This window comes from Melozone crissalis, unplaced genomic scaffold (assembly GCF_028551555.1).
Source record: "Melozone crissalis strain CALT ecotype California unplaced genomic scaffold, PUWL_Pcris_2 ptg000012l_1, whole genome shotgun sequence".
NCBI lineage: Eukaryota > Metazoa > Chordata > Aves > Passeriformes > Passerellidae > Melozone > Melozone crissalis.
In genome coordinates, this window is record NW_026535790.1 from 10,961,161 (window position 1) to 10,983,168 (window position 22,008).

General features: G+C 42.2%; 2 protein-coding genes across 10 annotated transcripts in view; both read left to right on the top strand.

Annotated features, from left to right (window-relative positions):
- SUN1 (Sad1 and UNC84 domain containing 1) overlaps positions 1 to 10,653 on the top strand; it is a 28,856-nt gene extending 18,203 nt beyond the window's left edge. For 6 of the 9 annotated variants that reach the window (XM_054270578.1, XM_054270579.1, XM_054270577.1 and 3 more), the window contains 14 exons: positions 775 to 873; positions 1,509 to 1,602; positions 1,718 to 1,776; positions 2,622 to 2,767; positions 2,918 to 3,142; positions 3,643 to 3,729; positions 4,112 to 4,155; positions 4,845 to 4,980; positions 5,528 to 5,782; positions 6,318 to 6,402; positions 6,805 to 6,920; positions 7,396 to 7,563; positions 8,396 to 8,488; positions 8,899 to 10,653. In XM_054270578.1, coding sequence (XP_054126553.1) covers positions 775 to 873; positions 1,509 to 1,602; positions 1,718 to 1,776; positions 2,622 to 2,767; positions 2,918 to 3,142; positions 3,643 to 3,729; positions 4,112 to 4,155; positions 4,845 to 4,980; positions 5,528 to 5,782; positions 6,318 to 6,402; positions 6,805 to 6,920; positions 7,396 to 7,563; positions 8,396 to 8,488; positions 8,899 to 9,012 — 1,721 coding nt within the window. In that variant the 3' untranslated portion in view covers positions 9,013 to 10,653. The remainder of the gene's footprint in view (positions 1 to 774; positions 874 to 1,508; positions 1,603 to 1,717; positions 1,777 to 2,621; positions 2,768 to 2,917; positions 3,143 to 3,642; positions 3,730 to 4,111; positions 4,156 to 4,844; positions 4,981 to 5,527; positions 5,783 to 6,317; positions 6,403 to 6,804; positions 6,921 to 7,395; positions 7,564 to 8,395; positions 8,489 to 8,898) is intronic. The other 3 variants (XM_054270581.1, XM_054270585.1, XM_054270582.1) reach the window with 2 other exon arrangements.
- A 564-nt stretch (positions 10,654 to 11,217) lies between these two features.
- Positions 11,218 to 21,889, top strand: GET4 (guided entry of tail-anchored proteins factor 4). The gene is made up of 9 exons (XM_054271024.1): positions 11,218 to 11,413; positions 15,369 to 15,447; positions 15,855 to 15,936; positions 16,212 to 16,361; positions 17,961 to 18,099; positions 19,872 to 20,012; positions 20,097 to 20,172; positions 20,331 to 20,403; positions 21,452 to 21,889. The coding sequence occupies exons 1-9, from the start codon at positions 11,256 to 11,258 to the stop codon at positions 21,538 to 21,540; spliced, it is 987 nt and encodes a 328-aa protein (XP_054126999.1). The 5' UTR covers positions 11,218 to 11,255; the 3' UTR covers positions 21,541 to 21,889.
- Positions 21,890 to 22,008: the final 119 nt, after the last annotated feature.

Consider the following 22,008-nt stretch of genomic DNA (forward strand, 5'->3'; position numbering starts at 1 on the left):
CCAGACATACCTGCTAATCTAAGAATATAGGTTTATTTTCTAAACATATATGGTGTAGTTTGTTCTGTAGAAAGATTGATCCTAGTCTTGGACATAGTATTTGTTGGCCTCAGCAGGCTTTAAGTTACAGCATTTTATTCCAGTGCATTGGATGGGGAGGTTGGTGGTGGTTTTGTTCTTTTTAAGAGATACAGAACTATCCTACTGAACACTCAGCTTAATGTAAATTTACTGCTTGCAGCTTCTAAGTGGGAATACTTTCTATTGTTTATCAATATTTCTTAGACATCACTGGAATTTTAAATTTTTAATTGTTCTCACTTCTGCACAGTAACCCAGATAATGAACTTGATGTATAATTTTGAACAAATAAGATGCTTTTAAAGTAATGATGTGCTTAAAGCTTGTTTTTGTGGTAGTACTCTTGCTATTCTCTGCTACACTTTGCATGGCATTGTTAGATAAACATGTTACAAAATGTAAACTTGGATTTTGGAAAAGTGATATTCTAACTGCACAGGTGGTGTTCAGCCTGTTTATCTCTGTCCATGAGAATTCAGTTTCTAAACTCTCTTGGTTTTACTTGACTTCATATTTGCTAGTGGCTTGCTTTCCTTTAGAGTAGTGAAGAGCCAATTTGAGATTACTGAAAGGTACAGTTTAAAATTCTGCAGAACCTGTGATGGGCAGGGGCTGAGCCTGTTTCAGTGTACTGAAGGGAAGCTGCAGCTCCTTTGTGTGTGTGACCACATGGAGTTCATTTGTTATGCCCAGGTTACTTTGTGCTTCACGGGCTGCGAGCAGCGGGAGCCGCGGGCTGGCTCGTGTCGCAGAAGGTGTTGTCTCTACTTTGGCTGGCCATTCTCTCTCCAGGTTACTGTTCCAATCTGTGTGTGTGTGTGTGTGCATTGCCTGCTCCTTTTGGCAAATCAGGGGACTGCAGGGGCTTACACTAATTCAGCTGTGCTTGTGCTGTAGCTTTTGTGTCTTGAGATGCATGTGCTGCTTTATTGACCAAAATGTGCTTAATGAGAGGGTGTGTTCCTGTTCACAGGCATTACAGGAGACTAACCAGAGGGAGTGAGTGTGTGAATATGGGGTGTCAAGAATAATGGGGTGTGTTTGGTTTGGCAGTCAATTGCTATATTGGTATTCCTCTTACCAAAAATTGCTGCTGCTAATCTGTGTGTTTCCTGGAGCATACTGAGGCCTCCAGTGTGTGATAACTTGTGTTCAGACATTAATACTGAATTTTCAGTGAGGTAGCATTGCCATAACAAAAGAGCATTTCATCTCTTTGCATGGCTGTTGACCTTGTTGAGTAGCTGTTGTTACAATGCTGTCATACTTGTGGTATCTAGATGTCAGTAAGCTGCATGCATTGCCTTATTCATGCATTTCTCCACTCTGCAAAGCTTTGTTGGCCACAGCTGCATGTCCCTCTGCTTGGTTTCTTTGAACATGTGCTGCAGTAATTACATTTCACACTCCCACCTTTTGTCTTCTAGGGAGGGCAGCTTCTGGCATGTTCAGGTTGCTTAGAACTGGGTGGTATCAACTTGTTACTCTGATGTCTTTGCTCAAGGTGTTTCTTGTAAGAAGGTGTGTATCCTTTGAAATAATTGTTTTCTGATCAAGTTATTTACTCAGTTATATTATAAATCAATTAATCATGGTAAATGTGTTCTTTCTTGTAAACTGTGCTCTCTTTCTCTAGATGCCTTCCAAAGAACTACAGGTGGTTACTGTTTCTTATCCCACTCCTGTTTCTGCTAGGTATGTCAATTGTTCACTTTTAATCCAAATCAGTGTGTGTACTACAGCTGCTCCAAAATAGCATTTTGAATTGATTTATGAAGAAGATGAAGAACTGAAAAAGAGCAAGTTTGTTTGTGAACAGAGCAGTAATTCAGGCTTCCAGGGTACTACAAGTCAGCAATCTCTCCCCTTGTCACAAAAGCAATATCCTTGATTTAATTGCATAGAGCTCTTTAGAAAGAGTGGCTGAATAAGTAAATGCACTGAAGTCCTTTTTTCTTTACCTCCCTTCATAGGAGTAGCAATGAAAGAGTAGGCTGGGTACTGATTGCTTTGTCAGCCTCCACAGAAGTGTGGTTAAGTTTTTACCAAGTCATCCAAAGTCTTTCCTTTGCTCTAGACCCTGCTTTAGTTGCTTCAGATACAGCTGACTTTAGAGTGGTTAGTAGACAGTGTTCAGCCAGCTGTCAACTGAAATGAAACAAATTGAAGTATTTACCAGAAGTGCTGGGCCATTTCTGAAAAGCAATTTCGTGTCTTTGTGAGTCTTAAAAACTTGCAGCTATTTTGTGGAGAAGATGAAGCTTCCTGGAAAATTACAGTGGAGATTCAAGTCCTCTGTATAAGGGTGGACAAGGAAAGAATTTACCCTGTGTAGAAAATGCTGCTACTTCCCACTAAGATATTGCCAAAATAAGTAATCTTGTGAAATGCTATTTTATTTCTATGGAAGTTTCTTCCAATTTTTATTAGCTCTTATGCAATGTGATATGTAGTAAGTGTATCATGCAACATATTTTCCATGGAGATAAAGAGCAGCATTTATTTATATATATTTATATAGCTTTTTGTTTCTGTTCTAGGTTTGTGGTTCTGGGGGCTTGATGGCTTCATTTCATTATTACCTCCATTGAACTGGACAAGAATTGGCACAATACAGAGAACAGAAGATTTTGTTCATGTTCCTGAACCACAAGATGACTCTTTTCATTCTGTGCAACCTCCAAAGGTAAGGGAAACCAGTCTAGGGAAGAACTTGCATATATTTAAAGTTCTCTTAACTTCCATGTCTTCAGTATTTTGCAGTAATTACTTGTTGCACAAGAGTAATGTAGATAAGTTGATTTTTATACATTCAAGCATTATCTTTATATTTTAGGATACCATAAATATCTTTGACTTTGGTCGTATAAGTGAGCTGGAAAAGCAAATGGCCTTCGTGTCTGACAGATGCCATGACCGAAACAAAGAATACAGCAAAGTGATGAGCCTGCTCCAGAATCTTCAAGATCAGGTTGCTACGATGAGTGACAGAAGTGAAACCTTGAATTTAATAAAAAACGTCGTGAGTCAATATCTTAAAGATATGAAATTGGAGGAAAAGGTAAGACAGTCAGTTATTGATGTTTCCTGATACAGATTGTTCTGTTATATAAATGCAGATTGTGAGTGATTTGACTGGAGGATTCTTTTTCTGCTCTAGGAATAACCAATAGGTAGTAAGGGCCAGGGAGTAGCTGTGGGCATTTGTTCCTCCTTTGTTATTGGTGACAAAGGATTAATTCCAGACAGGTGGCCTAAAGTAGATTCCTACACTGCTGAAAAGCTGATGGATTTATCCTGTTTCTATACAAATAAAGAAGACTATAGGAAGGGGTAGTGACAAAGCAGGGTTTTTGTGGTAAACTTCCCTGTATATAACCCCTACTGCAGCTAAATCAGACTTCTGTATTTATTACAGATTCTGTAATTTCTCACACTACCTGCAGGATAAATCACTTAATCATTCACAGAATGGAATGAAAAGTGCACTTAACAGAAAATATCAATTATGGTATTTGTACTCCAAAACAAATACACCCTCTTTTTCTTCTATTTTTTAAGACTGATTTCCTGGCTTTACATAAAGAGCATGAGTTGCGCATCCAGACGTTGGAAGAACTTCTTAGAAAACTCTCAGCTGAATCCAAGGTATTGACAGTGAGCTTTGCTGACTTGTTCTAATTGTAACCTGTTGATAAAACATACTGATTTTTTTTTAAATTTTCTGTTCCAAACAGCAGTTTCCTTTACTGTGGCTATTACAGTTCCCCAAGTCTCATAACTTGTTTGTATTTTGGTTCACTTTTCTTGGAGAGGGTTACATTCCAAAGTTGAAAAATTATTCCCTTGACCATTGAGGCAGGTTTGAACTGAAAGCTTGTTATACAGAGGAACAAACATAATTGTGTGTGCAGTCCCATACAGGTGGTGCTAAAATTTCCTTTCATATAACATTCTTTATAATTCATTCTTTCTTTCACTTGAATTTCTTTATATATGTTAAAACTTAACTTTTGTGGGTTTTTTTTAGGACATCCAGAAGGAGTTCGACCTGGCAAAATCAAAATCAGTGAGGTATAAGCACTTCTCAAATACATTTTGCTTTTTCACTCCTGATGCCAGCTGACAGTGATCCTTATCTTGTGTCAGTTAACTGACCCTGCAGGGTTGTACTGTCAGCAAGAGCACTTCTGTCTTGTACTGGATTTCAACTGTGGTGTCTCTTGGGTTTTTTTGTTTATTTGCTGAATTGCCATTTAAATTAAAATTAAATATAAAATGGCTTTAGAATGATAGTTGAGATCTTTTCCATAGCATTCCCTGGACACTGATCTATACTGGTCATGTATGAGTTGCTGTTTGTAAGTCAGCACTGCCTCTGGAGTTGCTTTGGTTTGAGTGAGGCAGCCTGAGACTCACTCTGACCAGTGGCAAACTCACACAAAGTTTGACTGGTTTGCCAGAAGCCCTTAAATTCCCCCACATCTGTATGTTTGAGTTATTAACTTGTCAGCCTGGTGAAAATCTGAAGTCATCACTGCTGGATTTTTCCATTTCTTCAAAATACTTTGCTTGGAGTATATTAATTCTAAGGATGCCTTAAGTAACACTATGTTACAAGTGCAAGTTCACTGTGTGTATTGTGGTGAACAATTGAACTAGAAGAGCACTTTGTATTAGACAAGTATATTCTCACACCTTTGGAAGTTGATGGAATGATTCCAACTACTCTTTCCTAATAATTGACTCCTTGTTTTTGTCAGAGATGATGATCAATACAGTCTACTTATGTCCAAAATTAAAAAGCTAGAACTGGAGCTGGCTTCTATGAAATCAGAGCTGTTATCTGGGGAAAGTGTGAAGACGAGTTGTGAGAAAATGGATGTCATTCATGAAAAAGTAGGTTCTGCAACTTCTCTGTCCCAGTAAAATTTCATATTACTTGGTTTTGTTCACTAATTTTCTTGAAATGCAGTTCAATCAGTAACATGGGGGTGGTATCAATCTTAAAGAATGACAGTGTTGTATGTAGGGTTACTGTGAATTTTCCATTAGTGCATAAATAACACTTTACTAGGGAGGAGTTTATTGCTTTATTTTCTACAATGGCAGGGGTTTGCTTGGAAGCTATGACATAGGAGCAGTTCTCTGCACAGTATTTGTTGATGTATTTTGCTAATCCATGGAAATATGTAAAAGAAACTCATGTAAAAGCAAATTAAGTTTGTTATCTGAGAGTTATTTCTAAAAAATTCTGCCTAAGTTCTTTTGAAGCCTTTTAAAAGGTCTGACTGGAATGTAGCCAACAAAATACAACAATACTGAGATGGAATTATCAACTTTTACCTAAATAATGACTTGTGATAATGATCTAGCTATGTATCTGTTATATATTTTATATATATTTATAAAACTAATAATTGTAATTTTTAATGGCTTCCACTAGGTAGATGCCCAGGTCAAGGAATCTGTCAAGCTATTGCTTTTTGGTGATCAACAAGAAGAGTTGCCTGAATCACTTCTCCAGTGGCTTACCTCCAATTTTGTGAGCAAAAGTGATCTACAGACTGTGCTGAGGGATCTTGAGTTGCAGATCCTCAGAAATATTACTCTCCATATGTCTGTAACAAACCAAAAAGTAACATCTGAAGTAGTTACAAATGCTGTGACTAATGCAGGGATTTCTGGAATCACAGAAGCGGTGAGTGAGTTTTAATGCCTCAAAAATTCAACTAAAACAGGAAAGAGTTCTTTCATGGGCATTTTGTGGAGCATGACTGTCAACATAAATGTTTATGATTTTAGGAGATGTCAGGAACATCAATTGAAATGAGGAGAACTGCAGAAAATGCTTTATCGAGTGGATTCTTGCAGCATTGATTGTTGCCTGTTGTCAACACTTGTGGTTTTTTTTAGTGTGCTATCTTGAAAATTGAATTCCCAAGAAACAAGTGCACCAAAGAAATGCAGCTCAGGGTCTTGGGAAGAAGGGAATGCAGATTTTAAAAACAAAACAAATCAGCAGTCAAGATGCAGTATGAACTTGTATTTTAAGACAGACAACCATCCATTAAAAGTGGCCTCTGTCTTGGCAGAGGCTTTCAAGGACTTGTGATGAAGTGCAGCATCTCAAAAAGATGCTTGCAACTTCATAGATAGGTAAAGATCAATTATTTTATTGCTTGATCTTATTAAAATATTTTTCCTTTCATTCTGTTGTATGTGTACACTTCTAGCAAGCACAGATTATTGTAAATAATGCACTGAAGCTCTACTCTCAAGACAAGACTGGGATGGTGGATTTTGCCTTGGAATCTGGAGGTAAATAGTAGAGGAAACACCATTTTACTGTTCATGCTCTTTGTAGTATTTACTAGAAATATTACAATGAGGAGTAAAGCTTAGTAGGGCATTTTTGTGTGTTGCCTGATGATCACATCATTACAATCTGTGATGGTGTTTACAGGCCTGTAAACTGCCTAAGTGTGCATGGACATGGATAGAATAGTTCTCAATATGTCTAAAACTGGATGAGAAAGAAATGAAAGACCTTTAACCTGTTCTTAAAATAACATGTATAGAAGCATTGTATCAACACAAAGTTATTAGATCTTAACAATATCTTTATCTGGTATTCATTAAGCTTTATAGAAATCTCTGTCTTAATTGCTCATTCCTTCTTGAAGACTTCTATTTCTGCTAACCTGCTCTGTCTTTTTTGAGGTGGCAGCATTCTGAGTACTCGCTGTTCTGAAACCTATGAGACCAAGACAGCATTAATCAGCCTCTTTGGAATTCCTCTGTGGTACTACTCCCAGTCTCCCAGAGTGGTGATTCAGGTAATGAAAGGCCAAGTAAACAAATGCAGCAGTGATATTTTATATGAAGTGGTTTGGGTGGCTCTTTGTGTGCTGGGTGTATCTCTGTGATGGGGCACAGGTACTTGGAGCTGTTTCTAAGAGTGGCATTCTTCTGGCAGGCTCTGGGCACAGTTGAAGTCCTAGTGTAGCAAAACTGAGAGTCACAGGAGGCTTGAGTGCTGCACTGGGCTTGTGCAGAGTGGGAGGGCTGGGAGGGTTCCTGCTGAGAACTCATCTCAAGGCAGGTCTTCAAAACACCCCTGCTAGCTCAGGTGGGTGTGCTGCCTTCCTGAAGAGTTCCACCAAGGAGATTCTTTCTGCACCTTACTGTTTAAGACTGTCCCTAAGAATTCAGAATTCATTACAACTCTTTATTGCAATAAACTAGAAAACATTGCAACATTGTTTTTGTTGTTGTGTCCCATGTTGTTGTCTCCACCTTCCTTGTGTGCAGCCGGACATGTACCCAGGGAACTGCTGGGCTTTCAAAGGATCCCAGGGCTACCTTGTGGTGAGACTTTCCATGAAGATCTATCCAACTGCCTTTACCTTGGAACACATACCAAAAACTCTTTCACCAACAGGAAATATTACCAGTGCTCCTAGGAATTTTGCAGTATATGTAAGTCTGTCTCTGATTTTGAGTTGATGTTTGAACACAGAATATTTGTGTTATGTACCTTGGAGGAGAGTAACTTGAGCAAGGACAGCTAAGATGATAAACTGTTACACTCATTGCTCTTAAAAATTGCTTTTATTTATGAGCTTTGAGATTATGAATAACACGTGTTGCAACTAATTTTGTATGAGCTATTTACTCTTGCTCTATACAGTAGTAAACACTGATGGAGGGACATGATGTTTTTTTATTTGATCTAGTTTTTTCATACATTTTGTTTCATCCTCCTTCCCATTCTTCCTCTCTCCACCCACTATCCCTCCCATTTTGTCTCTGCAGCTTAACTGTGATGTGCCTTAAATAATTTTTTTAGTTCATTTTCCCCAGCACCACAGTTGTGTAGGCAGGATTTCAGAACAGAGCAGAACAGACCACAGGGTATATCAGAGAGCAGCTATGATATCTGGGAACTTTTTGTCATTTTTCTGAATGCTTAAACAGTCACCTGTAAGCATCTGAATCTTGACTTCAACCTTGATGTTCTCTCACTGTTTGTCCTGAACAGTTTATATTGTACACTGTGATAAGGGTTTAGCCATGAAAATTAAAGGGCTTGACCATGAAAACATGTAAACAGCACAGCTATTTACAGGGCAGGAAACTGGAATACACAGCTGTGCTTGAACTTTAAATTCATGGGAAACATTCTGATCCTGGCTTCATAAACCTTCAAGTGCTGTCTCTTGATACTCTGTGTAAGCATGCTTCTGGTTTGGGTTTGATTGGAAATTCCATTGATTTGATGGAAGTAAAAATTCTTCTGCTGCTGTTACAGGGTCTGGATGATGAATATCAAGAAGAAGGCAAGCTTCTAGGAGAGTATGTCTATGATCAAGATGGAGAACCACTGCAGATGTTTCCAGTGATGGTAAGTCTGGATTATAAGATGTAAAGTGTCAGGAGAAAGGTACTTTTATTTTCTACACTTGTGTGCAATGAGCAGTGAAGGAAAAGGCCTTGTTCTCATGTGGGCACTGTAGAAGCTGAGGTTTGTGTCTCAAACCATGGCCTGAATAGATGAGAGGGGAGAAGGGTTTGTTGCTATGTGGACACAGATGGGGGAAAGTTGCTAAACATGGGGAGAGTCTGTTCCATGCTGCTTCAGGCTCACAAATAATTGTAAGGCAAGGGAGGTTCTCAAAGGAACAGAAAATTCTCAAGGCATAGCTTAGGTCCCTGCAAGTACCAACAGTCATTAATAACTAAGAAAACTTCAGTTGCAGATGTTTATGCCAGAACCCTGACACTGATTTGTGTGTTTGCTTTTTCCTTGTCCAGGAGAAAAATGAAGATGCATTCCAAATAGTGGAGTTGAGGATTTTCTCTAACTGGGGCCATGTGGAGTACACCTGCCTGTATCGGTTCAGAGTGCACGGGAAACCTGCCCAGTAATGCACACTACAGCTGGGGGTGGCTGCTTTGTACATTTTGTTCCTAATCTGTATATACTGGGAAGCCTACAACACTGGAATCTGTAAAGGATGAGGATGCAAGATGCACACTGCAGAACTGTTGATCCTCTGATAAAGGCAGAAGACTGTCAGCAGAAATGTATAAACCCCAATTTTAATTTACTCTAAGGCTCAGCTTGTAATTGCCAGTTTGCTTCATATTTCTGTGTCCATGCTGAGAGAAATAATGCATGCAAACAGCTCTGGTTCATAAAGCCCAGTTGACAAACAGGTGACACACGTTTTATTACAAATGAATGTATAGGTTTTTTAAAAAGAATAAACCACACTTTCTGCAACTAGGAATCTGTTCTTTTTTAACCCAGGACTCAACTGCATACTTTTGCTAGCTTGGCACCATAAGCCAAAAACTGTGGTACATTTTGAACACTGACTGTGGCTAAAGGTGTCCTTCAGTTGACAGTTGGTTGTAACCTTTTTGGTGGATCCAAAAGGGCTTCTTTGCTACATGTTAAATATAATAAATACTACTGTCAGGGAAAGCTAACACAACCAAAACCAGTTTCAACACCAGCGACTGAGAATGCTTTACTGTAATTTGTGGCCGTGAATTGCTCTAAAAGTCAGGGATAACTTCAGTTACTTAAAGTTATTTTAAGGGTTTTTACCATGGCAACTTGGCCAGTTTGTTCTTTTTTTAGTGTCAATCCCACATCGACCTTGATGTACTGACTGACGGGCTCGGAGCTGATAAGCCTGCTGAATTGCTCAGTAAACACTGCTGTACAGCAGCTGCACTACCTTACTTTGTCCAAAGTGGGACAAGATTTCCTTAGACTGGTTGATTGTTATTCTCCTTTTGTACTGTGAGAATTCAGTGTGTGGAAAAAAAGCCTGAAGCAATTCTCGCTGCGTCACAGTTACCAGAGGGACTCGAGCTCAGCGCTGCTGGTGCAAACACGGGCATTCCTGATCCTCCCCAAAGCCTTAGTCGGGTACCAGAGGAGTAGAGTTGCTCTTGGAAACAACATTTTCACATAGAACAAAGTGAAACTGCTTGTTGCCCCCCTTAGCCTTGCTGCTTTGAAGATCCTTTTCGGAAAAGATTCCTGAAATTCACTTGTTTGCAGAATTTTTATCTTGCTGTTCCTAGTGCATTTTGTAGTTACACAGAACTGTTACACATGGACCTGCTGACTGGTTTTCTGAATTGAGTTATGTATGTTGCACAACAGTCCTCAAATGTTTGAAATACAAAGTCTCCATGTGAAGAACTGTTTTTCACTCGACCTAGAGACAGAACCTATGGCCTACGCAGAGGAGTAGATGACACACGTACAGATGTTTTCATATTATAGGTTACATATTTAAAATTAGAATTATCCTGTATAAATTGAAATTAGGTAGCTGGGGGGGGGAATATTTTGAATAACACTAACTTATTTTTAAAAAAGCAAGATAGGACTTTGTGCAATGTATTTTTGTAAATGCTTTTCAAAATGTCTGTTATTCTTTGCTGCCTCCAAACTGACAAGATGCTATTGAGATGTTTAAATAAAGAGTTTTAATTTTTGAAAGTGCATGTAATACTTGAAACAAGAAATAAAGCCTCTTTTCTGTTTGTTTTTTTTTTTTTTTAATCAGGTGCTTAAATAAGTGAGGAAAGATTCCAATGCAATGTGATTCCAAAGCTCCGAGCTGGGGCAGGGTTGGGGGATTTCACTGAGGTTTTTACAAGGGGCAGGGGCACAAAGCTGTGAGGGGCAGGACCAGGAGCAGCGTGTGGCTGGTGGGGCCTGGGGAAAAAGCACATTTGGGGTGGGGAAAAAGCACATTTTGGGTGGGTTCTGGATCCTTTCCAGCTGTGTGGAGGATGCGGGGTTGCTTTTACTCCTGTGCCCTCAGCCTTGCCTGATCCCTGCGATGCAGCACTCCTCAGCCAGGTTCATTGCCCGCCCTCCATCCGCCGTTCCTTGATTTTTATTAAGGTTATCCTGCGGTTTCCTGCGCTGTCGTGGTTCCAGGCCCGGCCGTGCCGGCCTCGCGTCCCGGACTTCCCCTCACGCCGTTCTCAGTGGCCGTTACCGCTCGGGACGCCGCGCGCAGGCGCGCGGGCTGAGCCTCGCGGGCCGCCGTCCGAGCGGGCGGAAGCCGGGCAGCGGGGCGCCGGCGCTGCGTGCGCATGTGCCTGGCTCCCGCCTCCCCTCCCCGTCCTCCGCGCTGATGGCGGCGGCGATCATGGCGGCGGAGCAGGAAGCCGCGAAAGGCGGCGGCGGCAGGAACCGCGGCGGCGTGCAGCGCGTGGAGGGCAAGCTGCGCGCCAGCGTCGAGAAGGGTGACTACTACGAGGCGCACCAGATGTACCGGACGCTGTTCTTCAGGTAGGGCCGCGCCGGGCCCGCCGCGCCGCCCCTCCCCCGCCCGGCCTTCCAGAGCCTTCCCACGCACTCCGCTCCGCTGCCGCCCGCCGCGCCCACGGCCGTTCTCCATTGGCTGCAGTGCCTGTCCATCTCCGTGCCCCGCTCTCTGATTGGCCCGCGGGGGGGCGGGGTGGGGCGGGCGCGCGGCGCCGGCCCAAGCGGGGCCCGGGCCGGGCCGGGCTGGGGAGCGGCGGCCCCAGGCTTGGCTTGGCTCGGCCCGGCTCGGCCCGGTTCGGCCGCGTCACCGCCCTCGGCCCCGCCGGCTCCGTCCGCGGCTCGGGGCGGCGGGGCAGCCGCTGCTTGCCGGATTTTGGAGGCCAACCCCGGCCCGGCCCGCGCCCCGCCGGCCCGGGCACTGTCCGGTGAGGCGCCGGGGCTGTTGCGTCACGCTGCCCGCAGCTCACGGGCAGAGCGCAGTTTCGGCCCCTGTCCCCCAACGCTGCTCGGTGGCCCCACGTTCCGGCCAGGCCGAGTGAGGCCCCGCGGCCAGCGGGATGGGCCGGGGCTGTCTCCTCGGGTGTCCCCTGGCGCTCCGGTCCGGGCTCGCCCCGTGCCCCGGGGCTGTCCTGGAGCCGAGCCCCGCGCAGCTCTGCCCGCTCCGTGCGAGTGTCAGCGGCTGCCGTGAGGGCTGCAGGGTTTGGAGATTGGTTGTTGCTCAGCAGGGACACGGGGTTACTTTGTTTCACGGCACGGTCACCCTGGAGCCGCGCTCGGGAAGGGGCAGCTCTCAGGGTGGCCAGAATCGCCTGCACCGAGCAGCTTTTTGGAATAAATTCCACTCGGTGTAGTGTTTGTGTACGTGACAGTGACTAAGTAGAGCAGGCCTGGGCTTTTATGCTACTACTGCCTCTTTTGTCATAAGGAGATTGTTTTTATTGCAAAGCATTTTTAGGCTTCATTTTTCAGGTCCACTGCAACTTGCAGGGGTCACCCTTTCCTCATCAGACTTTAACATGGAGACCCTTGCTTGCAGGAGCACAGAAGAAGGTGTTTGTTCTAGGGGCTTCCTCAGCTGCTCCCAGCTTTGTTTACTTGTGATTCTGCTGGGAGAGGGCAGGATGGAAATTGATTCACAGAATCAATTAGGCTGGAAAAGACGTCTGATGTCATCAGGCCCAACTTTTGGTTTTCATCACCTGTCAGCTGGACAGTGGCACTGAGTGCCGCATCTGGCTCAGTCCCCCCATGTCCCTCAGCTGTTGTCATCAGATTCAAGCTCTGGACCCTTCCCCATCTTCATTGCCCTTCTCTGGACACATTCCAGCCTCTCAGTGTTTTTCTTGAAGTGAGAGGTCCACCCTCCCTGTCCTGTGTCCCCTTTTCTCAGCCCTCACGTGTGTTAGGATGAGAACAGGCCTATGAGTAAGCACAGAAAAATAGAATTCATGGAAGAAAGTGGGGAGGAAAGTCCTTGGTGCATAACCCTGCTCCCAGCATACATCAGCCAGCCTGCCCTGCCCTGCCCTGTGTCCCTGCACCATCACATTAAATCAGTTTGTTCTTCCATAACCCCTCTGATGGGATCAGCCAGGCACCATCCAGGCCTTAAGACTTAAATTGTATTTGAGAATAAATCTAAATTTAAGACAAAGCCTGGCCTATTTTATAGTAGGGATTATGTGATGTGGTGTCTGCAGTGGTGTGAGAAGTCTTGCCTCAGGAGGTCACTTCTCCAATCTTCTGGATATATTAACTCACATACTGAAACCTCCCTGAATTAATTTGGAATCAAAGATCCTGCCTTTTCCATTTTAAGTACAAGTGAAAGGATGTGTTCAGTTAAATGAAAGGGTGACATTTGCATGGCTGGGTAGTCTTGTCAATCCTCTGTAAAATGTGATAAAAATCAGCATTTTTATTTATGGACACATTAATGCTGATTGGGGTGACCTGAACTCTGGAACTGTGATTGGGTTAGCCAGGGCTTATTCCCTTTAAACACACAGGCCTGTGAAACATTTGTCTCATCTGTCAGAGGGTGAACTTGAAATCCTGACTCAGTTTCATGCACTGAGCTGTATTTTAGGGTGGAGGAGGGGAAGAAGTGGAGGAGGAAAGATTACCATAAGCCTGCCTCCTGCAGAGTTATTATCCCTCTGTGATCCACAGAGCAGGTGGGAAACTGCTGCTCCTGCCTAACCCTGAGCTCCCCCAGCCACACCTGGGCTGGTGCTGTTTGCTACTCCCCAGGCTGGGCTGAGCTCTTCTCTCTTCATCATTTGGTAACTGGGTCACTCCTCAAAGTGTAATATCCTTGTGACATCCATTTCTATTTCACTGATACTTGTAGGTCATTTTTCTGGTGTAAATAATGTGTTCCAGAATTTCTCTTGTTTTAAATACCATTTAGAGCAATGTCATCAAGATTTATTTTTATTAAACAAGTTTTCTGATAAAAGTTCTTTGAAAAACCTCAGCTCTTTAAAATGTATTTTATATAGTAAAATTGTTTTCAGCAGCTTTTAGTATTGTCTGTAATAATTCTCAGATTAGGAGCTTCCACATAGCATTGTGAATCTACTGGAAGTAGAACTTGTGGAATTGGATCCATGCTGAGTCCAACTCCTAGAAGCAAACCTGGAAGGGAGCCCAACTATAAAAACACTGGAGCTGTGGATTCATTTGACTCACATTTACCATGGTGATTGAGTTATTGAGAATTACTCCAAAACTACCATTGTGCCTTCCATTATTTCAGCTCTGTTTTGGATAAAAGACCTTGGTGTTTCTCAGAGTTGATGAGCAGGATGGAAGGAGTGTTTCCTCTCTTGTTTGTTGTCTGTGTGATGTTACCAGCAAGGGACACGTGTGACAGGAATCTGGGGCACAGCACAAGAGGTTTGGGATGCTCTGGTTGTCCCTTTGGTTGGTGTGACCCCATGGCCACGCTGTCCTGCTGTCCCACCAACCCCTCTGTTACCCCACGGGCCCTCCTGGGCTTTGGAGCAGCCTGAGGGGCCCTTCAGGGGCTGAGGGGCTGCCCTGAGCCCCAGGAACAGAAAGGGGTGACAGGGGCACAGCCCAGCCAGGTGTGTCACAGGGGACAGACCCAAGTGCAGGTGCCAAAGCAGCAGGGTAGAGCTGTCGCCTCTGTGATATGAACAAATCAGCAACTGAGAGCACGGGCTTTTTGAGTAGCAGTTGAGAGAAATGGAGTTTGGAAACTCTGCCACACCTGAACTGCTGTTATGGGAAATGCTGTGTTTATAAGCTGGGACTCTCCAAGAGCTGTAGTACTGGCAGTGATGATGTGCAGGAGGCTGCAGTCACAGCTCTGTGGTAAGAGGTCCTGAGGTAACCACTGGGAGCAAATTCTTTAATTCCTTATTTCTTCATTAACTCTTAAGTGAGAAAGGTGGAAGGTGTGTTTTGAAGCATTATATTTTGTTTCTTCTGAAGTGTTGCATGGTGAATCTTGCTGGCTGTGCTTGTCTTGCTCTCAAACCCATGAGGGATGAGCTCCTTTCGTTCACAGAGGGCCAGGACAGGCTGATGTCCCCTGGCAGAGTTGTTGTGGTCAGAGAGACTCAGAGAGACTTGGGCCAGTGGAAAGGTCAGTGAGCTCTCCAGGAGATATTCCAGAAGTTGTTTCACTGGGATGGCTTTGGTAGAGGCTCAGAACATTTTGCTCAGTTGAAGTCTTGAGTTCATTCCCTTTTCTTGTTCCAGCCCAAACATATTTGTAGCTCTCTCCATTTTCATTCTTATCTTCTTTGTATTATTCCATCAGGTCTAAAGTAGAAAATTGCTTGCAGTTCAAGCTACATCATTATTGAAACTAACCTGATTTCAAAACAAATCTCTTGTCATAATTTTAAATTTTAGCCAACTTTTAATCCTTCAAATATAAGTAACTTTAAGCATATACAACTTACTTAGTGGTAATTTTTGTCATGGCTTTGCTATTTTTTTTCAGGTATATGTCACAAGGAAAACATGCAGAAGCAAGAGAACTAATGTATTCAGGGGCTTTACTGTTCTTCAGTCATAACCAGGTAAGTCACTGCTTTTGTGTGTGTGGTTTGAGGGCAAGGAATTGTTACTCCCAAGATTTTGAGAAATGAATGGTGAGTTCCCAGTAGTAAATATTTGGGGTAATTGCTTTGTAATCTTTTGTTTTATCTCTTTGTTGAGCCTTTCTCCACAAAGAATGGTTATGCCAAGCTGGAACATGCAGCAGTAGTGTTTGTGAGCATCCAAACAATGCCTGTGTTCTGCTTTCCTGGAGGCTTCTCTTTGATGCCATCAAATCACTATAATTTTTTTATCAGGAAGGCTGAGACTTGATACTGTGCCCTAGCTGTTGATAAAAGCATTAAACCTGCTGCTGCCAAAATTCTGCTTGATGTTTCTTTTTGTGCCCTGATACATTCATCACTGCCAGTATGTGTCTGTTTTGTAGCAAAACAGTGCTGCTGATCTGTCCATGCTGGTGTTGGAGTCTTTGGAGAAGTCAGATGCAAAAGTAGCAGAAGACCTTTTAGGTGAGCTGACCTCTGCTCTTGGCTTGGTGGCATTTAGTTGTGCTTTCCCTTCACAGTGATTTGTTAATGGTCTTGAAAGTTGTAATCCTTTTTGGATGCTTTCCCAGCTCTGGGGGAAACTTTGTTAGAGAATTGTGGGTTCCTGATGACTCTCTGGGCATGCTTGAAACCAACACTGCTGCCTGTCCTAAGGATGGATCTTGAAACTGCATTAGAAGCAGCAGATCAGCTTATTTTTCTTAATGCTAAATATTTTTCAATCTTGTTTCTTCTAGAAAATTTGGCTAAATTGTTTAGTTTAATGGATCCAAATTCTCCTGAAAGAGTGGCTTTTGTATCCAGAGCACTAAAATGGTCCAGTGGGGGATCAGGAAAACTTGGACATCCAAAACTACACCAGTTACTAGCTATTACCCTGTGGAAAGGTAAGAAAAATCAACTGGCTTTTCTGTGTTTTCCTTTGAAAATGTTGAAAGCAAGGTGTTACAAGAGATCTACTTTGGGAATAATCTAAAGAAGCTGAGATGGAAATGATTGATTGATTGATTGATTGATTGAGTTCTGCTATTAGCTGATTTTTGCATTAATGTCTTCTTAATGTTACAGGAAAAAAAATGGGTCTATAGCTCTATAATAGTGCAAAATCCAAAACACAACTGCAGAGAGGCTCTCTGTAAAAGGCAGATTGATCCTTTAGACATTGAGGTAGTTTGATTGTGTCATTAGGAGGAAAATTGCTGGGGAGCAAAGATGTTCTGTTGGCGAGTATTTTTGTTTTTAAATCCTGGATAAACATGACGAAGATTGAAAAACATCACCTGGCATCCAAAACAGTCTTTGGACTGTAATTAAGTACTTTTTGAGAAGTTGGCCAACAGGGTTATTTCAAAATGAATGCTATTGCCTTTGATTTATGAGCCATTTTATCACTTGTAAGAAAAACACAAAATGCTCTAAATAATTATTATACTTGTGGATGATAGCCAGTATTTCCAGTCTTGTGTTCAAAACATAGCAAAGGTGATTGAGAACAGTTGAATACATTCCATTTTTTCTGTGGTTTCTCAATAGATAACTGTGCAAGATGATTGTTGATTTTCAGTAGCTGCCAAGTGATGACAGTGGTTTCATGTAACAGCCCTGACCCAGTAATGGTCAGTGCTGCAGCCTCTCTGTGTGCCATAGGCAATTCCCCAGCTGCTCTCCTGGGATTTGGGTTAGCCTGGTGGCTGCTGCCAGCCAGAAAGGGAGGATTCTTCTCACTGCATTCAAGTCAGAGGCTGCTACAATTAGGATAAGAAACAGTTGCATTCTGAAACTAAAAGTCCCCATTTTGTAGCTCACTGTTCTCTTGAAGAGCAAGATGCCTACATTTTCTTATTCTGTAGCTTTTGGAGTTTCATCACAAAAGGCTCAGATTTTTAAAACAATGCTTTCAAATTCAAAATATTAGCAGCTATATCCAGTTTTGTCATTGCTGTGATTTTACACAATCCTTTGCTTCAGGTTCTAACAAATCTTTTGCCATTTCTTACACCATTTTTCCTTTATAATTGCTGTTCTGTTCAGCATATGGAAGTGATTTTAGTTTTGGTAGCAAGAGTGGGCTAAGATAAAAATAGGCAATAAAAAAAGGATGCTGAAGCTGCTGTTGGATTTCTTGGTGCACTTGGTCTAATATGAAATTTCTTGATTCCTGTCCCAGACATTGGTGATAGCACATCAAGTGTCAGCATTTACTTAGACAAAATGACACAACCAAAGTTCAAGCCAGCAGTAGCTGTAATTGAGTAAACTGTATTTAATAGCAGTTGTTCAAATGTACTTAGAGTAAAATTTATTATCATCTCCTTTTATAAATTATCTGTAACTTACAGACTTTTTACCAGCTATCTTCTTTATATACCACACCTATAACTCTTGTTCTTTTACCAGCTAATAAACTACAAGCCTAATAAATTTATTTTTATGTTCATGTACGCTGAACTGATCTCTTAAAAGCCTTTTCCTTTTTCTTTTTCTAGAGCAAAACTATAGTGAATCTCGGTATCACTTCTTGCACTCGACAGATGGTGAGGGCTGTGCAAACATGCTGGTGGAATACTCCTCGTCCCGCGGCTACCGCAGTGAGGTGGACATGTTTGTAGCTCAGGCAGTACTACAGTAGGTGTTCAACTCCTTCTGAAGCATTCTGCTGACATGACATTGTGTGTGGGACCAATCTAATTTAACCACACAGAAACTGTGAAACTGGCCAGAGCAACGGGAGAAAATTGTCTGAAAATCGATGTGTTAAATTTGTCAGACTGGGGAGAAAAAAAGTAAAATGATGTATTAAGGTCAAGTCCTGAAATTATATTAATTGCCTGAACATTGAAAGCACAACTCTTAGCTTTATTAACACCACTTTAGGTCTAGTTAGGGCTTATCTATATGTTCTTACAAATACTGGACTCAAGCAGGCCCTGTATTTAGCACAGAACTTGCTCTCACTCAGGTCCTAAGAGGCAACTTGTTATGGTCAGCCTGGTCTGTGAGCTGCAGCTTGATGGTTCTTGCCTTGACAGAGTTGCTGCTGGCTCTCATTTTTGGCATTTATTTTGGAGGAGGTGGGAATGCAAGCTATTGTGTGCTTTTGCAGAGCTCATGTAGAATGAAGGTTGACAAAGCCAATTTTACAGTGTTCAATCAGCTGATGGCTTTCTTCAGGCAGGGAAGGCAGCTCATGGAGGAGTCTGAGGAGGAGGTGGAGACAGGACTGTGTGGCAGGGAGTCAGGGAAGAGAGTAGGTGTTGGGGGAGAGGGAGGAGGTGAGAGCAAGTTTGTCTCTCTTTTGGCAGCAGTGAGCTGTCATGTCAGATTTGTCCTGCTTTCCATAGCTGGTTGCTATAGATTGCTGTGATTTTGAGCAATAGCAAATCCTTTATGGAAATCTAATATGTGAAGGACTCAAACAATTTTATGGGGAGAAATTCTGTGAAGAAGTTAAAAGATTATTTTTTCAGTGTTTATACAGTACTTCTGCTGCATCATTTACTGGTTTATATGTCAAATACTGTGTTAAATCCTCTTGCATGGTCATTTATTCTCTAATGAAAATAATTGCAGTTCCTTGCTAGCAGTGAGGCAAAACAGCCCCAAGCCCTTGCACATGTGAGGGTGCAGAATTAGAGGCCAGCCTGCCATCAGAAATGACATGGCTTGTGGCAGCCTTTCTACTGCCTGCTGACAGCATCTGTCCCAGATAAAGGCCTGTCAGGCCAATGGGACTTGCAGAGATTGCCAGTTAAATTAACTGGACCTGAACGAGGATTTGATCTGTTTGAGGGATCGATCTGTTGGGGACAAATGGTTTGGGAGCTCAAAGTACAGCTTTATTAGGAGACTTTTAGGCATGTGTGTCATGCTGTTAGTGGTCCTGATGCCACATTATGTTGAGGTGGAATAAAATGACAGAGTCAACCAATACTGACAGATACATACTAAAAGGAGATGTGTTTGGGGATGAATGGGTCTTTAATTCAGTTTTTAACTCAGCATGGTAAATCCTGGACCAGTAGATGCAATATCAGTTTCATGTGAATTACAGAGTAGTCAGTCTTTCCACATTTTGCAAATTGATGCTCTCTTTTAGTAACTAACCTGTACAATCTGCTTAGATCCTGGTTGAACTAATTCTATAAATATTTAATGTCTGTTTTCCCTCCCAACCTGCCTATTGCACAGTGTGTTCTAGTAGTGATTTTCCCCTTCCTCAGCTGATGGCCAAACCATGCCCAAAGATGTCTATCTCTAACAGTTTTGTTTTGCCATCAGTTCAAGCCTGACATGGCCTCTATGCACAAGTGAAGTAGATTTTGGCTTCCCTTTCTCTGTGGTGAAACCATTTCTCTACCCTTTGTTTTTAACTTGCCCCATTCTCTTTCTTTTTTCAGATTTCTCTGCTTAAAAAATAAGACCAGCGCCTCAGTTGTTTTTACGACATACACACAGAAACATCCTTCGATAGAGAAGGGTCCACCCTTTGTGCAACCACTGCTTAACTTCATCTGGTTTCTCTTGTTGGCAGTTGATGGGTACAGTCTGATTTCTGTCATGTCCTTCTTGGTTTCCTTTTCAGTTGTTAACTGAAATTACATTTTTGGTTGTTTCCTTTCTAGAGGGAAACTAACAGTATTTACAGTATTGTGTGAACAGTATCAACCTTCACTGAAAAGAGACCCCATGTATAATGAGGTGAGTTACTCATAAACAGGATTTAACTCGCTCAAGGAGTGAAATAATGGCTGATTGTCTCCAGCTTTGTAGAGAAGAGCTGGTGATTCACCTTGCCTGGGTGACTTCTGCCCATAGTAAATGAAATAATTGCCTTTTTTCACCTTGTGTCCCTGCAGTACCTAGATAGAATAGGACAGCTTTTCTTCGGAGTTCCGCCCAAGCAGACCTCGTCCTACGGGGGATTGCTAGGTAAGCTCTGCTTGGAGCAACCTCCAGGCTTTGATCAGTGACCTGGATAAAACACCTGTGTTGGAAACACATAATCTGTTCTAAGCAATTTATAATTCTTTTCATAGCCTGTAGGAACAGCCCCTGCTCTAGAAGACAAAATGAATGGGTTGCATGTGAAAGTGGGTTGTGGGAGTTTGTAGACTTTTTGTCACTGAGAAGGGGAGAAGCACTAAAAACTCTTACGGTTAATTTCTGACATTATGGTATAGATAGCTTCCTCATGTAAAGAAGCATCTTACTGGTGTTAAAGCTTAATTTCCTCAGAGTTTAGTGACTGATTTTTCTTCAGCTAAGTATGGGGCTTTGGTAGAGATCTAATCAGTACTGATACAACATGAATGTGTCCAAAGAGGAAGTTCTGAAATTAATACTGCCCTTCAACAAGGACTGAAATGGAATAGAGAAATTCAGCCCTCATTTCCTGGCTCTTGAATGAAATTAGCATAAAATTAATGTTTTCCCTGAGAACTAAGCTTCTTTGTAAAGTGACTTGAAGTTTTACCTGCAAACATCAATTCACTGATACCCAAAGCCTGATGAAAAACATGAACATCATGTTTTTACCATCTGTAATTCACTTTTCAGCAATTCAGGCATCTTTAAATTGATGCCTTTGAGTTTCAGACAATTTTTTTACAACATGATGCAGACTGTATCTGCTTTTTGACAGTTTCACTGCTGGAGGTGTGTTTTTCCTCTTTTAGTTGGGTTTTTCTCCCCTCTGAGGGCACAACTGTAGCACATAAATATGTGACTTTGGGTTTTTCATGTGTATTCTTAGAGAAGGAACAGTATCAGTGTACAGCTAAGAGTATACAGCTTTCCAAATCAATATTCATAATGGAAACCAGTGTGGGATTACTAATGTCTTGGTGAGACTCTTGTACTTCAAAACTCTTGGGGTTTTTTTGTTGCAGAAATCTGTACTGCAGCAGGATGGAAGATTAGTTGAAAGTTTTTTGAGATGTAAAACTAGTGGTTTTGACTGTCCTGTATTTTATTCTAGGAAATCTTTTAAACAGTCTGATGGGAACTGGGGAAGATGATGACACAGAAGATGGTCAGGAAGACGGCAGTCCTATCGAGCTCGACTGAATGTTGTCATTGGGTGCCGTGTAAATCTGATGATTCGATGACTCCAAAGACACTTTTGGAATTTGAATCCTGCAGTTGTTTCTTGGCTCCTAAAAGGGCTCCTCTGGTCTTTTAGAAATGGTTGCTGAAATGTTTATACTGTCGGTCTATATTATTTATGTAAAAAAAAAAAGAAAGAAACCAACAAAAAGTAGCCAAACGAACCAATATTGGAGCGGTTGTTAGTGGGTGTCCGATGCAGCAGCTGGGACTGATTAAACATAGTCTGCGGTTTCTGATGCAGTATTCCCTTTTGCACAGTCTTTAATAAAGCATAAACATGGGGCTTGTCCTTCACGGCCTACCCAATGCCATCTGTGTTCTGAGAAAGCCTCCTTGCCCTCTGCTCTCTTCCAAGGAAGATCTCGAAAGGCAGGGGGAGCAGTTGAATAATTGATTTGCGAGGCTGGTGCCAAAAGTACTGCGAGA

Excerpts from the sequence above, each read along its gene's own strand:
- GET4 (XM_054271024.1), top strand. The coding sequence starts at position 11,256 with ATGGCGGCGGCGATCATGGCGGCGGAGCAGGAAGCCGCGAAAGGCGGC. Across the intron at positions 18,100-19,871 it reads GTAGCTCAGGCAGTACTACA|ATTTCTCTGCTTAAAAAATA; the intron begins GTAGGTGTTCAA and ends TTCTTTTTTCAG. Across the intron at positions 20,173-20,330 it reads GAGACCCCATGTATAATGAG|TACCTAGATAGAATAGGACA; the intron begins GTGAGTTACTCA and ends GTGTCCCTGCAG.